Below are 16,997 nucleotides of genomic sequence, written 5' to 3' on the forward strand. Positions count from 1 at the left end.
TATTCCGGAAATCCAACACTCCCTCTGGGTAGATCCTGGTCCATGGTCCTGCAGAGCCGTCCTCAAGCCGGTCCAGGCTCTGCCCAGCCTGCCACGCCGCTCCCAAGCCTCTCTCTCCGTCCTTTGGTCCAGCCCTGCCCTGCCCAGGGTGTCCACTCTGGGGACCCCCAGGCTGGCACTCTGCAGCCCAGACTTTGAGGCAACCATGCCTTTCTGTGGATAGGATCCTTCCCTGGAAGGCCAGACTTGAGAGAACATCGCTATCCCCTTCTTGGCTTCCTGAGCCGCAATAACACCTGGGCTGTCTAAATTTTCAGCATCTGGTCTGTGATCCCTTCAGGCTGGCAGGATGGGGTCGGGCCTAGCCTGAGCCAACCTGAGTGCAGTCCCTGACCAACTCTGGAAGGTCAGAAAGTTCCAGAACAGGAGGCTGTTTAGATGCATGGTGGGTTTTATTGGGAGCAGGGGCCAGAGTGGGATTCAGGAATTGCTCTTCATCGTGGCTGTTATCCAGTCCTTAAACTTTATAAGTTTGGTGTAGATGGCGGGCTTCTTAGGGTATCCACAATCGGGGTGACCCCATGATGTGATACCTTGGAACATACCATCGCAGATCAGTGGGCCCCCGGAGTCGCCCTGGGAACATTGGGAGAGGGACAGAAGGAGTGAGGGAGGTCTTGCTGGCCTGCTGACCCAGCTCGGTCCTGGGGTCTGACTCCCCCCAGAAGAAGGCAGTGCTGGAGAGACAGCTCTGGCCAGTAGAGAGGTTTGGAGTTTAGCTCTTACTGGGGCATGATGGGGGGGGGCACCACCAACCAGGTCAAAAGGGAGGAACAGGACCAGCTGGGTGCTGGAGTCTCCCCACCCAGGTGCACCACTTACATATGGAAGGGTAAGAATTCATAGTACCCAGATGGGGGATGGGGAGTGGGAAGGGGCCTGGGAGAGACCCACACCCAAGAGAGAATTTTGTCCCCTCCCTCAACCCTCCACCACCCTGCTGGGAGGGGCTGGCTCACCGCACAGGTGTCTTTGCCCCCTTCCATGCGCCCAGCACACAGCATGACATCCGTGACCTTCTGGAGGTGGGCAGTGACACAATATTCATTGGGCAGGAGCTCCAGGTCCACACACTGTAGATCGTCTGGGTACTGGTCTGCAGGCCAGGGGGCAAAGAGCAGTGAGCAGACCCCGGGCCAGTCCTTCCTGCTTCTCCATCAACCCCAGGCTATGTGGTGGTCTGACCCAGACATACAGTTGGAGGGATCGGTGCTGCCCCAGCCTGAGGTGAGGCATGTGCTCCCCAGCCTGGGCTCCTCGGTGGGCAGGTGGAGGACCTGGACGGCATCTGTGATTTGGGCGGCTTTGGCCAGGCGCAGTAGCATCAGGTCATAGCTGTAATCATCGTCTGGGTAGGGTTTGTCATTCTTGAGGAGGCTAAGGTTGAACTTGGGGTGTAGGAAGCTTTGACTGACAAGTCTGTGCTGACCAGAGGGCTCATCCTCAAACAGGTTGCTGCGACCCAGCCAGACCTGATACTCCCTGTGGGGAGGGAACGAAATGCAGGGAATGAGAGGAGGGAGATGGGGAAGGGCCCAGGGAGGAGAAAAGAGGGGTGGGGAAGGAAGGGAGTGAAGAAAAAGGAGAGAAAAGAGAAAGCAGGAAAAGGAGGAAGTAGAGAGAGGGACAGAATGACAGAGAAACAGAGACACAGGGACCAGGTAGAGAGAGGGGTACAGAGAGAGAGACCCAGAGAAAGAGAGTGAGAGAGAAACAGAGACATAGACCAGGTAGAGAGAGACAGGCAGAGAGAAAAAGAAAGAGAGAGAGACAGAGACAGATAGAGAGGTAGAGAGAGAGAGAGACAGAGAAAGATAGAACCAGAGATACACAGAGAAGGGAGAGGAAGAGGGAGAAGAAGGGGGAGGGCCTGGGAGCCAACCGGGGGCAGCTGGGCCTGGGTACAGCCTCCCCAGCCATCAGGGCCCGGCCCACAGCCAGGGTTGAGCTCTCTCCCCTCCCCAGCACTCTGCCCTCCTCCCTTCTCCCTCAGCAGCCCTCACCCAGCTCCAGCGCTGACCAGCCCCTCCCTGCATGTCCCCAGAGTGGACAGAGGGCCCTGCAGGGACAGGCTGGGCTGGGAAGGTGGAGTTCTCTCACACATGCACATTTGGGGACATCCCTCCCTGTCCTCTGGATACTCCCTAGGCCTGTTCTTGAGTGTGGCCTGAAGTGATGGTGCAGGAGGAGGGAGAGGAGGAGGGGGAGGAGAAAGAGAGAAAGAAGACTAAGAGGGAGAGGAAGAGAAAGGGACAGGAGGAGGGGAAGGAGATGGTGCAGGAGGAGGGAGATGAGGAGGGGGAGGAGAAAGAGAGAAAGAAGACTAAGAGGGAGAGGAAGAGAAAGGGACAGGAGGAGGGGAAGGAGGAGGGGGAGGAGGAAGAAGCAGAGGAGGAAGAGGAGGAAGAGGAGGTTGGGGATCAGGAGAAGGAGCAGGAGGGGGAGGAGGAGGAGATGGAGGGGAGGAGGAAGAAGAGGAAAGAGGAAGAGGAAGAAAGGGAAGGAGGAAAGGAGGAGGGAGGGGAGGAGAGAGGCCCTGGACAGATGCCACAGAGACACCCGAATGTGCATATAGATGGGAGAGAGAAATGGAGACAGAGAAGAAAGACTAAACATAAGCCTGGAGAGAGAAAGGATCACAGGCCCAGGAGCCCTTGGGTAGAGCGGCCCAGCCCTGCTCTGCCTCTTCCCTTTCAAACTTCAGCCATTCCGGCCCTCCTGTCCTTCAGTCCTCCAGCCTGGGCTGGAGCCATCACCACTGACTGCCCATGCCCTGCCCCCCACCGCAGCTCCCTTCCACTCACTTGTTGTAGCAGTGGGCAGCTGTGAGCACCCACTCGGGGTCTATCAGGGTGCCCCCGCACTGGTATTTGGTATAGTAGTACACCGCCACCTGCCAGGGTTGGGAATTCTTCTCACAGTCCTGGCCTCCTACGACCCTGGACTGGATGGGAGGTGCCGCACCTGCGACAGAGGTAGTGGGGGTGGGGTTAGCTCAGAGAGGGAGGTGTGTTGTAGGGGACCACAGTGGAACGGGGTTGGCATTCCGAGGACATAGCCAAGGGATTTGGGGAAGAGACCCACAGGTGGCTAGCCCTGGCTGGGGAGAGTTCTGCTGCAGGGTGGGCACAAATTGACTAGCTCCTGGCGTTTGGAGCAGGAATCAGGTCTGGGGATCTGGTCACTTAGGGCCTTGGGTTAAGGAATGGCAGCCTAGTGGTTTGGAAAGAGGAGGGGTTCTGGAAGCCAAGGACTTGGAGAACAAGAGTTGGGGGGAGGCTCTAGGGCTGGAGAAGAGGTCAGGGCCTGGGCTGTGCTTTTGGGGGTTCAGAAAAAGATAAGGTATTAAGTCTGGGGATAAAAACATCTGGGAGGGGGAGCTTGGGGGTGATTTTGGGGTCCCTGGATTGGCCTGGAAAGGGTCACCTAGGCTGGAAGAGAATGAGGGCTCTCTAGTTCAATGTGGTAGAGTTGAAGATGGGGGTGGGTCTCAGGGTTCTCACTGTGATAGAAATGGCATCTAAGAGGGGGCTGCCTGAGAACAGGGTTTGGGGCAGATGGGGATGGAGTTAAGAGATGGGACATAAAATGGGGCGGGTCTTATGGTCTGGGGGGTACCAGAGGGATTTGGGGGTTCTCCTGGAGGCAGCCTTGGGGCAGGCATGGAGAAGCAGTTCAAACAGGCTAAGCCACTGTTGTGTAGAGGGGAGGGACCCACCTGATGTGGGGTACTAGGTTCACATAATGGAGTCTTTGGGAGATCCTGGGAAAGATAGCCTGGCTGGGAAAGGTTTGGCTCCAGGTTTGGGGATCCCCCGAAAACTAGTGCTATGTGGAGGGGTTCAAGTGGGGTAGGATGGGAGCTTGGGGAGAGACAGGAAGTCAGTAATGAAAAGAGCCTGTAGCTGGTGGAGGAAGATGGGCCAAGGCATGGGGTTTAGGGGCAGGGAAAGGACACAGGACATGGTGACCCTGGCAATCTCAGCACACCAGAGGGGGCTGAGGCAGGAGGATTGCCATAGGCCAGCTTGGGTTACACAGTAAGACCTCCCCCTCCCAAGGGCCAGGGAGATGGCTCAGGCTGGTAAAGCACTTGCCATGTAAACAGCAGGACCTCAGTTCAATCCCCCAGAGCCCAGGTAAAAACCCAGGCATAGTGGCTGGAGCCTGGAACCCCAGCACTGGGAGGCAGAGACCTGAGGATCCTTGAGGCTCACTGGCCAGGCAGCCTAGCCAGATGGCAGAGCTCTCGGTTCACTGAGAGAGACTGCTCTCCAAACCAGACCAAACTAAAAGAGAGATAGGGACCCTACACCAGGAATTGGGACCCCTCTGACCTCACAAGCCACTTTGGGAAGCAGGATTGTCTGGTCGAAACTGGGTGACTTGGGAGAATTTGGGGACCAGATGTCAGGGTCTGGAGCACACAGTCTAAGGCTGATAGCTGGACAGGCAGAGTCAGCAGGTATGGGTTTTGGGTCACTGGGCCCCAGAAAAAAAGGGAATTGGAGAGATGACCAGGGTTCCAAGGAACCAGGGGTTGTGCTCCTCAGAAGGGCTAGAGAGCCTCAAAGAGAGGCAAAGAGATAGGCAGGTGGCCAGAAAAGAAGAGAAAGTCCCAGAAAACTGGAGGGGCAGGGACTTAATGTGGGACCGACTCTGAGGGACTTGGCAATGTGCAGGGCCAGGAGAGATGAACTGTCAGGTTCCCCAGGCTTGGTCCAGGTGCTCATCGGGCGTAGGGTGGGAGGGAAGGGAAAAGGACTTCCAGGAGCTCCAACCCGCTTCCTTTCCCCCAGTCTCACCAATCCCTCCCAGGGCCAGGGCCAGGGCCAGGGCCAGGACCAGGAACCACATGGTGACAGCTGTCCAGGAGCAGCAGGTGGTGAGCAAGGAGCTGAGGTGTCTCCTCCTTGGGGAGCCTTAAAAACCCTCACTCTACCCCCAGAGCCCCGCCTCTGCCCTGCTGGCACTCAGATGCAGGCCAAGGTCCCGCCCTTGTAGACAGGAGACTCCCCCCTCCTACCCCCCACAGCTGTGGAAGGGGAGGGAGAGCCGCACCTGCTGTCTCCAAGGCCCTGGGTCACCCTGGAAGCCTTCCCAGGGCCGAAGCTGGGTACAGCAGGGCCTGTAGCTCTTGGGGCTTTGGGGCCTATAGGCAGACAGGTAAGGGGGGGCAGAGAGAGAGACAGGATGGAGGAGCAACTGACCCCCATTACACAGCTTTGTACCCCAAGACCCAGTACACACTCAAAATCCACAGAACTCCAATTCCTTGTACCACTTGTAGCCAAGAGAGAAGCGAGCGCCCCCAAAACACAAGGTTTGGCTTTGAGAATGTTAGGGCTCTTGCCTTCCCAGACTCAGAATCTAGATCACTGAATTTTATTGTTTCTGTTATAATAAAAATTTGGACTGGGAGTGGTGACGTAAACATTTAATCCCAGCATTCGAGAGGCAGAGGCAGGCGGATCTCTATAAGATCGAGGCCAACATGTTGTACATAGGGAGTACCAGGCCAGCTGGGGCTACAGGGAAACTGTCTCAAAAAGACCAAAAAAGGGAGAGGGGCGGGGCTGGAGAGATGGCTTCCTGGTTAAGAGCACTGGCTGCTCTTGATGGGGACCCAGGTGTCGATTCCCAGTACCCACATGGCAGCTAACAACGGTCCCTAACTCTAGTTCCAAGCGCCCTTTTTCTGACCTCTCTGGGCATTTCACGACATGGCACACTTACACACATGCAGGCAATACACTCATATGCCTAAAAAAATTGGGGTGCACAGTATTACAATCTAAGCACCCTCTGATCCATGAATCTGAGATCTGAGGGGACTCCCAAAGAGTGTCCCCCCAAGCAATTTGGGGTCACAATGAGCCTTCTAGTCTGTATTTAAGAAGGCGTGCTCCAAGTCACATCCTTCAAAGCTCCAAAGACCTAGACTAATTTCCAGGTCAAGATATCAGCTTCAGGAGGTGGCGGCTGGAGGATTGGAAGTTCAAGGTCAGCCTCAGTTACATAGCAAGTTGGAGGTTAGCCTGAGCTCGCTCTCTCTCTCTCTCTCTCTCGCTCGCTCGCTCGCTCCCTCTCTCTCTCTGTGTGTTACAGAGGTGGAGCTGGGAATGTAGCTCAGCTGGTAGAGTGATTGCCTAGCATGTGTCAGGTCCTGAGTTCCAGTCCTAGTGTTGCATAAAACCAAGTGTGGTGGTACACATCTATAACCCTAGCACTTGGGAGGGAGAGGCTGGAGGATCAGAAGTTCAAGGTTATCCTTGGGTAATGTGAGGCCCTGTCTCTTACTAAAAAAGGTCTAGGCCTGGAGAGATGGTTTAGTGGCTAAGAGCACTGACTGCTCTTGCAGAGGACCGGGGTTCAATTCCCAGCACCCACACGACAGATAACAACCATCTGTAACTACAGTTCCAGAGGATTCAGCACCCTCTTCTGACCTCCGTGGGCATTGCACAACATGGGTGTGCTTACACACATGCAGGCAATACACTCCTACACATAAAAAAGGTCTATTATAAGTTGCAACACCCATCCCACCCTACCAATTCAATCTTCAGACCTCAGTGATCCCTTGACTTTGACATTCAAGACCACTTTTGGGGTCTCTGAAGAGAATCGGATGCAACCTAGATGGTAAGGTTACAGGCTTCCAACTTGAATCTTGACTCTGATAAAAATCAATACGGCAGCACGCAGCATCCCAGTCTTGTCGCCATGGCTACCGGGAAGCATTAAAGGTGGAAGATGAAGTCATTTTTGGTGATATAGCATGTTGAGTCTTCTCACTGGGATGCAAATTTCCTGAGTACAAATAAAGTGTCAGATGTTGTTCTGATCAATTAAGATGCATGACCTCATTTAATCTTTAAAGACACCTTAGGAGACAAGCATTATATTATAGCAACCCCATTTCACAGACGGGAAAACCAAGGATGAGAGAGACTGGGCCCCTGATCCAGGTTCCTACACCTTATCCATTGAATAAGCAAAGCCCTACTTGAAACCATGTTCCTTTACCCAGGGAAGGGGATCCTGGGTGACATGGAACAGTAGACCCTGTTTCCTAGCTCCCCACCCATTTCTTATCAGCACCTAAGGAAAGTGACAGACACTTTTACAGAGAAAACTGGATTAAAGTTGTTAGCTTGGTATTAAGCAGGTGACCTCAGGCAGGGACCTTGGTACAGAAGGGCCTGGTTCTGTCTGGATGGGGCTTCTGGACAGCCATGGGGTCTTGGTCAGGGCCCCAGGTGGTCATTGTTGGCCCTGGGAGGCCAGTGAGGGCCCCAGGTGGTCACTGTGGGCCCCAGACAGTCAGTGAGGACCCCAGGAGGTCAGTGAGAGCCCCAAATAGTCAGTGAGGGTCCCAGGTGGTCAGTGAAGGCCCCAGATGGTCAGTGAGGACCCCAGCTGCTCAGTGAAGGCCCCAGGAGGTAAGCAAAGGCCCCAGGTGGTCAGTGAGGGCCCCAGATGGTCAGTGAGGACCCCAGGAGGTCAGTGAGAGTCCCAAATAGTCAGTGAGGGTCCCAGGTGGTCAGTGAAGGCCCAAGATGGTCAGTGAGGACCCCAGGTGGTCAGTGAAAGCCCCAGGTGGTCAGTGAAGGCCCCAGGAGGTAAGTGAAAGTCCCAGGTGGTCATTGTGGTCCCTAGGCAGTCAGTGAGGACCCCAGGGGGTCAGTGAGGGCCCCAGGTGGTGGTCCAGTGAATCAGTTCCTCTTCATGGTTTCCCGGATCCACTCCAGGTAGCTGCAGACTTTGGTGTAGACACCAGGCTTGGTGGTGGTATCACAGGGAACGTCCCCCCAGGACACAATGCCCTGTAGGGCACCACTACACACCAGGGGTCCTCCGGAGTCACCCTGGGGGAGAAGAGGGGTTCTTAGGGCCAGTAGGAACTTCCTGAATATTTCATCTCATGTAGTGCAGACTCCTGATCCTCCAGCCTCCACCTCCCAAGTGCTAGGATGACAGGCATGTGCCAACATGCCTGGTTTGTGTGGTACTGGAAATGGAACCCAGGGCTTCATGCTCTATGCAAAATCAAACCAAACGTGTGCTCACTCAACGCAGCCTAATCTCAGTCTTTATGCCTTCGGTACCCTTCCCCCAAATCCACCCCATCCCACAACAACCCCAACACACTTCCCAATTCAAACCAAACTCACTATCCTGTGGTTTCCCGGGCCACATCATCCAGACAGACCCCCATCTCTAGCCCCATCTCCTAAATGCCTTTGGTATTCTGTCCCCAAACCTAACCACAGCTCTGCATTCAGCCTGTTCTGTCCTAGTAAGCATATTTTGTCAACTTGACACAGCCTAGAGGCATCTGAAGGAGCCTCAATTGAGTCACCCAAAAATTGGATGGGCCTGTGGGTGTGTCTGTGGGGGGTTATCTCGATTGCTGGTTCTCGTGGGAGGGTCTGGCCCACTGTGGTCGGCACTGTCTCTATACAGGAGGTCCTGGGATGTATAATGAGGTTAGCTGGGGAACTGCAGAGATGGCTCAGCAGTTAAGAGCAATGGCTGCTCTTGCAGAGGACTTGGGTTTGATTCCCAGCACTGACCTGTTGGCTAACAACCATCCGATGCCCTCTTCTGACCTCTGTGGGTGCACTTTATACACATGCAGGCAACACACTCATACACCTCTCCTTCCACCCTATGTCCCCCTCTTGACTCTGACCTCACAGGAATCCGTGCCTCCACCCTCGATGCCAGCACACACCATAGTACGCAGCACTCGACCTGGATACTCCTTGTTACATGAAGCTTCCGAGATAATGCTGATGTTGGCACAGTGCAAGGTATCTGGGACGCTCACTGAGGAGGACAGTGGGCTTAAAGTATATCCATAACCCTTTGGCCCTCATCCCCCTCCACTTAAGAGCCCTGGAAGACAGGGTGGCTGGAGGCCTGACATCCAGCTCCATCCTTCCATGCACCTTGTGACTCTGGGCTCCCTGTGGCCCCAGGCTCCTTGTCTGACACCAGGCCCCAGCCAGACACCACACAGGATTCACCAGGACGTGGGCAGCGTGTAGGTAGAGCCACTGGATGCACCTGGGGTGACAGACGTGCAGGCTGTAGAAGTCGTATCAACATGACGTCATGCCGGTGAGAGCGGGCCTCATAGTTGGGATGCGGGATGATGCGGGAGACTGCCCGCAGCTGCTCTGGGCCATCCCGCCTGCGCAGGTTGTGCTCGCCCAGGCGGACTCTCATGAAGCTGTGCGGGGGAGTGGTTACAAGCATATATGTGAAGGAGCAGGTGGAGACGTCAAAGAGTGGACAGCATGGGGTCATTGAGAATCTCTTTCCTCAAAGCCTTGAAGCTAATGGCTCTAGCCATGGCCCCTCAAGAACCCAGTAGGTAATTCTGAGATGGAGGCCGGCCTGGTCTAACATAGCCAGATCCAAGACACACAAAAACAAAGCGACCCACCCAGGAGTCCCAAGTCATGGACACGTCTGGAGCCCCTTCCTTCTTTAGAATCTAAAAGTCTCAGATTCCCTAGAGCCCTCCCCTACCAGGGACTCAAAAGACGAGGGGTCTTTTCCATCCTCTCTTCTGTACTTTAGGAACCTAAGGAGGCAGAATCCATGCCCTGGACCCAGGGCCTTCACCTCTAGCCTCTCCATCTCTCAGAAACCAAGAACTTGGGTCCCCTCCCCATTAAGCCCAACAGTCCAGATACCCCAAACCTAGCAGCTCCCACCCTCAGCCATGCCCTCCCCTCCAAGTCCTGCTTCGTACCGGGTTTGGCAGTGGGCAGCAGAGAGCACCCAGTATGGGGAGATGAGTGAAGCCCCACAGTTAAAGCGGCCACGTTCGAAGAGGGCCACCTGCCAGGGCTGAGAATGAGGCACGCACTCCTCGCCTTCCAGCATCTTGTCGCCATCCTGGGCTGGGGAGAGAGAGGGGGAGAAAATCCCTCCCTGAAGATCCTTCGGCCTCTTCAGCATTTCTGCTAGCTCATGACAGTGGCAGAACAGACCCCAGAGCTGGGGGGAGGAGACAGCTGGATCCGGGGGCTCACTGCCAGCTAGTGTAGATGCATGATGAATTCTGTGAGCGACCCTCTCTCAAAAACCAGAGGGGTAGGAACCAACTGTAACTCCAGCTCCATGGGATCAGATGCCCCCTTCTGGCCACTGCAGGTACTGCATTCCTATGCACATACACACAGAGACAGATAATTAAAAAGGCCGGCCTGGTCTGCAAAGTGAGTTCCAGGCCAGCTGGGGCTACTAAGGAGACCCTGTCTCAAAATTTTTTTAATTAAATAAATAAAAATTAAAAATACTTAAGGGGGATGGAGTGATGGCTCAGTAGTTAAGAACACTGATCTTTCAGAAGACCTGGGTTTGAATCCCAACACCCACATGGCAGTTAACAACTGTTCATAACTCCATTTCCAGGGTACACCCTCTTCTGTCCTCTAAGGGTATTGCATGACACAGGTGCACTTCTATACATGCAGGCAATACATACACATAAATAAAAAATAAAAATAGGGGCTGGAGAGATGGCTCAGCAGTTAAGAACACTGGTTGTTCTTGTAGAAGACCCAGGTTCGAATCCCAGTACCCACATGGCAGCTAACAACTGTCCATAACTCCAGTGCCAGGGAATCTGACAGCCTCTTCTGTGTCCCGCGGGCATTGCACGTCATAGGTGCACTTACCTACATGCAGGCAATATGCACATACACATAAAATAAAAATAATAAATAAAATATTTTAAAAAATAAAAATAGCTGGGCATGGTGGCACACGCCTTTAATCCCAGCACTTGGGAGGCAGAAGCAGGAGGCTCTCTATGAGTTCAAGTCCAGCCTGGTCTACATAGTGAGTTCCAGGACAGCTGGGGCTATAGGGAGACCCTGTCTCAAAAAGACAAAAAATTAAATAAATAAATAAATAAATGAATAAATAAATAAACCACACACCCAACTTAAAAATAGGTGGGGAAGCAACTGAGGATGATTTCCAGTGACAAAATCTGGTTTCCACCTGCACCACGCATACATGCATACACTGCACACACACACACACACAGACACACACACACACAATTTCCCCACACCTGCACACACATGCATACATTACACACATACACACAATCAGAGCCCCCCATACCTGCGCACACATGCATACACTACACATACACACTACACACACCCTACACACACACTCACACACACTACACACCCTCACTCACATGCACACACACTATACACACTCGCACATACACTATGCACACTCACACACCACACACACTACACACACACTACACACACTACATACACCCTCACATGCACACACACTATACACACACTATACACACACTACACACACACACATACACACAGTCTTACCTATTCATTTGAAGCTCCATGTTATGTTCTGGCTTTGACAACCATTGCCTTTTGTAGAATCGGAGCCCCCCCCCTTCCTTTGGGACTCTGGGAGAGGAATGGGGGGGGGGCGAGGGCAAGACTGCTGTATGACTGGAGGTGAAGAAGGGTCACTTGGAGCCAGTTGCTCAAGGCTACCACAGACATCAGACAATGCGGTGGCTGAACATGTGTGACACTCAGTCTTGGTCCTGGACTCTGCACATCTCAACCAAATTTGGGGAACCATGCAAGACAGCATGGACACATGGACAGCATGGACACAGCCAGACACAGGGACAGTTGGGGACAGCACTCTAAAGTGGAATTCACTCGCAGGCAGATTGGTCACAGCTCAAGAGCCATAGTGAAGGGGCTGGAGAGATGGCTCAGTAGTTAGAGCACTGGCTGCTCCTGAAGCGGACCCAGGTTCAGTTCCCATCACACACGGCAGCTAACAACTCTCTGCAGCTCCAGGTCCAGGGGACCCGATGCCCCCTTCTGGGCTCTCATGGGTACTGCATTCGTTTGGTGCACATACATACATGCAGACAAACATGCATACCCAGAAAATAAAAATAAATCTTGCAGGTGTGGTGGCACACGCCTTTAATCCTAGCACTTGGGAGGCAGAGCCAGGCAGATCTCTGTGAGTTCAAGGCCAGCCTGGTCTACATAGTGAGTTCCAGGACAGCTGGGGCTACAGGGAGACCCTGTCTCAAAAAGACCAAAAAGGAAAAAAAAACCAAACCTCTTTTAAAAAGACCCCCAGTGGGGCCGGGCTGGTGGTGCACGCCTGTAGTCCCAGCACTTGGGAGGCAGAGGCAGGTGGATCTCTGTGAGTTCAAGGCCAGCCTGGTCTTGAACCAGGCCATAGTGAGTTCCAGGCCAGCTGGGGCTACAGGGAGACCCTGTCTCAAAAAGACAAAAAAAAAAAAAACAAAAAAAACCCACCCCTAGTGACGATGTTTATATGCACAAAAACACCCCTAGTGACAATGTTTATATGCACATATGAATATGGATTGCTAGGACATGGCACACATGTGCACACACAGCACTGGACAGAGGTCAGACCTAAAGTCACAAGTCTCCAGCGTGGGGCTTGGCATCCAGCGTCATCTGTTTCACCAAATGGACAAAGAAGATGGAGTGGTCTTTAACCCTGGGCTCAAATGTACTTTCAATGAGACCCTGACCTGTGTGTGTGTGTGTGTATGTGTGTGTGTGTGCACGCATGCACACGTGCATGCGCATGCACCCACATAGGTGTGCATGGAGGCCAGGGATGACCCCTGGTGTCCTTCCTCAAGGGAGATGAACCTTGTTTACAAAGACTGGGTCTCTCTCGGGAACCGGGGCTCACTGATTTGGGTTCCCTGGCTGACCAGCGAATCCCAGGATCTGCTTGTGTCTCCCTTCCCAGTGCCGGGATTACATGCACGAGTGGCTTTGACATGCACACTCGGGGGTCCTCAGGTTTGTTCCCTCAGCAGTTTACGGACCGAGTCATCGCCCCACCTGGGCTTTGACCTCCTGGTGCCTGTTTCCTCACCTGTTAAAAAATGGGGATGTGTGGCTGCGAAGATGGATAGGGGTCTGTGTGTGCATGTGTGTGTACATGTGCATGTTTGTGCATGTGAATATATGTGTGCTTGTGTGCATATGTGTATTTGTGTATGTGTGCATGTGTGCTTATGTGTGTATATGTGTATTTGTCTATATGTATGTGCTTAGGCATGTATGTGTGTACTGTGCATGTATGTATGTTTCTGCATGCATGTTCTTGTGTGCATGTGTGCATATGTGTGGATGTATGTTTATATACATGTATATGTGTATGTGAATGTTTGTACATGTATGTGTATGTGTGTGCTTGTGTGTATCTATGTGTGCTTATATGTATGTGTATGTGTGTGCACTTGTGTATGTGTACGCACATCTGTGTATGTATCTATGTGTGTGGGTGTGTGTGTGTGTGGCAAATTGTACCTGGCGCATTACAATTGCTTAATAAATATTATTTATTCATTCATTTACTTATTTTGATTTTTGGAATCCAAGTCTCACTTGCAGCCCAGGTTAGCTTAGAATTCACTATGGAGCCAGGCTCATCTTGAATTCATGGCAGTCCCCTTGCCTCAGTTGAAGTGCCATCATGCAGTGAATCTCAGTTATTTTAAGAAGAGGACACAGACATTTGTTTATGGGTTGTCCATTTAGATGTTCAGGTGACACACATTTGTCTGCACAGACCTAGTTGTGAGAACTGAGGCCAAGGTCAAGACTGCCAGTTAGAGGCCGGGGAGATGACTCAGGAGTGGACCTAAGTCCACCCCCCAGCACTGTTTAGAAAGCCAGGTGTGGTGGCTCACACTTGTAATCCCAGAGCTGGAGAGCAGAGACAGGCGAATCCCGGGCCTTGCCAAATCACTGAGATTCAGGCCACTGAAAGACCCTGTCTGAAAAACTAAGGCGGGCCAGGCATGGTGGTGCATATCTTTGGTCCCAGTGGGAGGCAGAAGTAGGCACTCTATAAGTTCCAGACCAACTTTGTCTACATTGTGAGATCCAGGCTAGCTGGGGCTACAGGGAGACCCTGTCTCAAAAAACCAAATCCAAACCAAACCAAACCAAAACAGCGCCTGAGGAATGACAGCTGAGGTTGAGCTCTGGCCTCCATATAAACATGCATACATGTACATGCACATGCATGGACATATAGAAACACACAATAAAAAAAGTGCTTTACCCACAAGCCATTCTGTGGAACTCAGAGACGCAGACACCAACCTCCAGGGTGCACACTCAGAAGTGAACAGCCTGCCTCCCCAAGATCAGATACAGAGCTGGGCTTCAAAGTTCAAAGGAACACAGCAGGAGAGGCAGACCCTAGGGGACAGGATGGATTCATTCACCTCTGGGTCAGCCTGTGCCAGATTCTTAACGTTCAAGGTCACTCACTGAGGTTTTCATCGGGGTGCCTGGCTCATGAATGACATGATCATTTGAGAATATTTGAGAACACAGCCCCTTACACTGTGCAGTGAGGATGCCCCTTCCCCAAGGTCAAGGCCCTTGACAGACACCCACACCCAGGCTGGATTGGCACAGCTAAGCCAAATGTCTACACTCTGCCCTCCAAGGTCAGGAATGGGGCCAAAGGCCCCTGGAGGCCTTGGGAATGTGGATGTGGTGGAGAAGAGGCTGTCCTGTGGAGGAAAGCACTAAGTTCGCAGCTGGGTATAGGGCTGCACCCAGCCGGTCCTGGCTGGAGGAGGGCAGAGGCCCCAGCTGGTTGCAGCAGGTGGTGGAGACAGGGCACAGGGAATGCCTGAGGGGAGGCTCACCTGCCAGCTCTGGGCAGGTGGGGCTCATGTGGGGAGTAGGAGGACATTAATGGACAGAGACCCCCACCCCCAAGTTTCTCCAGGGCAGGTAGCATCGGGTTACACTGAAGTTTTCCACAGAGGTGGTAGAGATTAGTGAGTTCTCCCGTCACCAGGGTCACCTTCATTTAGTGGCCATCCCTTTCTGAGACACAGTTTGCTCCCTTGGTAAACAAGGGCCATGGTGTCCATCCCATACATGCGTGTGTGTGCGTGTGTGTGTGTGCGTGTGTGTGTGCACATGTGAGACTGTGCTGAGGCTGAATTTGGGTGTCCCCTCTATTTTTCTTTTTTGAGACAGGGTCTCACTGTGTAGCCCCAGCTGTCCTGGAACTCACTATGTAGACCAGGCTGGCCTTGATCTCACAGAGATCCTTCTGCCTCTGCCTTCCAAGTGTTGGGATTAAAGGCGTGCACTACTGTGCTCGGCCCACCCACCTTATTTGAAAAAAATCATTATATTATTGTGTGGGGAGGTGGTGGGTAGGTGCAGGTGCTGTGGTATGCATGTGGTCAGTGGACAACCCAGGCAGTCAATTCTCTCCTTCCACCATGTGGGTCCTAGAGATAGAATTCAGTTCATCACACTTGGCAGCAAGTGCTTTTACTTACTGAGTCATTTTGCCAGACCCAATTTACGTTTGAGACAGGTCCTAGAGCTCACTGATTGGCTAGACCAGATGATCAGTGAGCTCCAGGGGTCCACCTGTCTGCACCCCCCAGTACTGGGATAATGGGCAAACTCTGCCACAGCTAGATTTTTATGTGGGTGCTGGGGATCTGAACCTGGGTCTTCGTGTTTGCACAGTAAGCTTTTTTTTAATATTTATTTTATTTTATGTGTATGTGTGTATTGCCTGCGTGTATGTAGGTGCACCTGTGTCGTGCAGTGCCTGTGGAGGACAGAAGAGGGCGTCAGATCCCCTGGAACTGGAGTTATGGATGGTTGTTAGTTGCCACGTGGGTGCTGGGATTCGAACTCTGGTCTTCTGCAAGAACAGCCAGTGCTCTTAACCACAGAGTCATCTCTCCAGCCCCGCACAGTAAGCTCTTTATCCACCAGGCCATCTCTCCCGCCATCTCATATGGTCATTATGTGTGAGTGCTAAGCGTCCTGCCTGGCTTTGCCTAAGGACCTGCCATGTCCAAACACCTCACAGAGCGTGACACTGAATCCTCACAGTGAACACTTGAGGCCCAGAGGGGTAAAGTAGTTTCCTCAAGGTCACTCAGCAAGGAAGCAACAGCCTCGAGACTCAAACTCAGGTTTAAGGACGGAGGTGGTCCAGCACCTCCAGAGATCATGATGACTCGTGGGTGTTGGAAGGATTCAGGGACATGGCAGGTGGCTCAGGGTCATGAAGAGGTCTCTGGGTGAGGTAGGGGGTGCCAAGTTCCAGGGCTTGTACCCTGTGGGAAAGGGAACACCCCACTCCCACAGACCAGGGCCCGACTTTGGTGCCCCTCACCTGCAGACACCAGCACGATGGACACAAGAAGCAGCCACATTGTGGAGGAAGGTCCAGGGCTTGGAGGAGATCTGGAGAGGGGAGGGCAAAAACTGGGCTAAGACTGAGCCCCAGCCCCGACCGTGATGGCTGCAGACACCAATACATCTCCCTTACCTAAAAGACTTCCCTTCCCTCCGTAGCCCAGGCTGGCCTCACACTCACGATCCTCCCACCTCAGCTTCCCGAGGTGTGCACTGCCATGCTAGGCTAAGATTTCCTTTTTACCACCCTGTCCTCTGTCTTCTGCAGCCTCCACCAGCTCTCCCTCGTAGTTCCAATTGCTGGAAGGTTCTCGCTGTTCCTTTAGGCTCTGGCAGACCCCAGCATCACGCATCATCTCTCTCCATCCCCATTGCCCTGGCTTAGGATGCTACCCAACGTCCCACAGGTCTTGGGTTTCCTGGAGGCTGAAATTACTGGACCCTGCCCTGTACACCTGCCTTCCCTCCTCCCTCCTTCCCTCCCTTTCTACCTCTAGCTCCTCACTGGGGGACTCTAGGCAGGGCTCCACCACTGAGCCACACCCCAGCCCCTCACTGGGGGATTCTAGGCAGGGGATCTACCTCTGAGTCACACCCCAGCCCCTCACTGGGGGATCCTAGGCAGGGGCTCCACCACTGACCCAC

The 16,997-nt window shown here is 53.2% G+C and overlaps 2 protein-coding genes across 2 annotated transcripts; both read right to left on the reverse strand.

Annotated features, from left to right (window-relative positions):
• Positions 1–461: 461 nt before the first annotated feature.
• Positions 462–5,304, reverse strand: Klk1 (kallikrein 1). Its single transcript, XM_017801088.2, has 5 exons — positions 4,866–5,304; positions 2,865–3,024; positions 1,256–1,542; positions 1,020–1,156; positions 462–636 (listed from the first exon to the last, which is right to left on the reverse strand). Exons 1-5 carry the CDS (start codon positions 4,915–4,917, stop codon positions 481–483), a joined length of 792 nt encoding a protein of 263 aa, XP_017656577.2. The 5' UTR covers positions 4,918–5,304; the 3' UTR covers positions 462–480.
• A 2,474-nt stretch (positions 5,305–7,778) lies between these two features.
• Klk15 (kallikrein related peptidase 15) lies at positions 7,779–16,369 on the reverse strand. The gene is made up of 5 exons (XM_008845172.1): positions 16,330–16,369; positions 9,830–9,980; positions 9,018–9,301; positions 8,759–8,895; positions 7,779–7,931 (listed from the first exon to the last, which is right to left on the reverse strand). The coding sequence occupies exons 1-5, from the start codon at positions 16,367–16,369 to the stop codon at positions 7,779–7,781; spliced, it is 765 nt and encodes a 254-aa protein (XP_008843394.1).
• Between the last annotated feature and the right edge of the window lie 628 nt (positions 16,370–16,997).

Source organism: Nannospalax galili, unplaced genomic scaffold (assembly GCF_000622305.1).
Source record: "Nannospalax galili isolate Female #2095 unplaced genomic scaffold, S.galili_v1.0 scaffold960, whole genome shotgun sequence".
Taxonomy (NCBI): Eukaryota; Metazoa; Chordata; class Mammalia; order Rodentia; family Spalacidae; genus Nannospalax; species Nannospalax galili.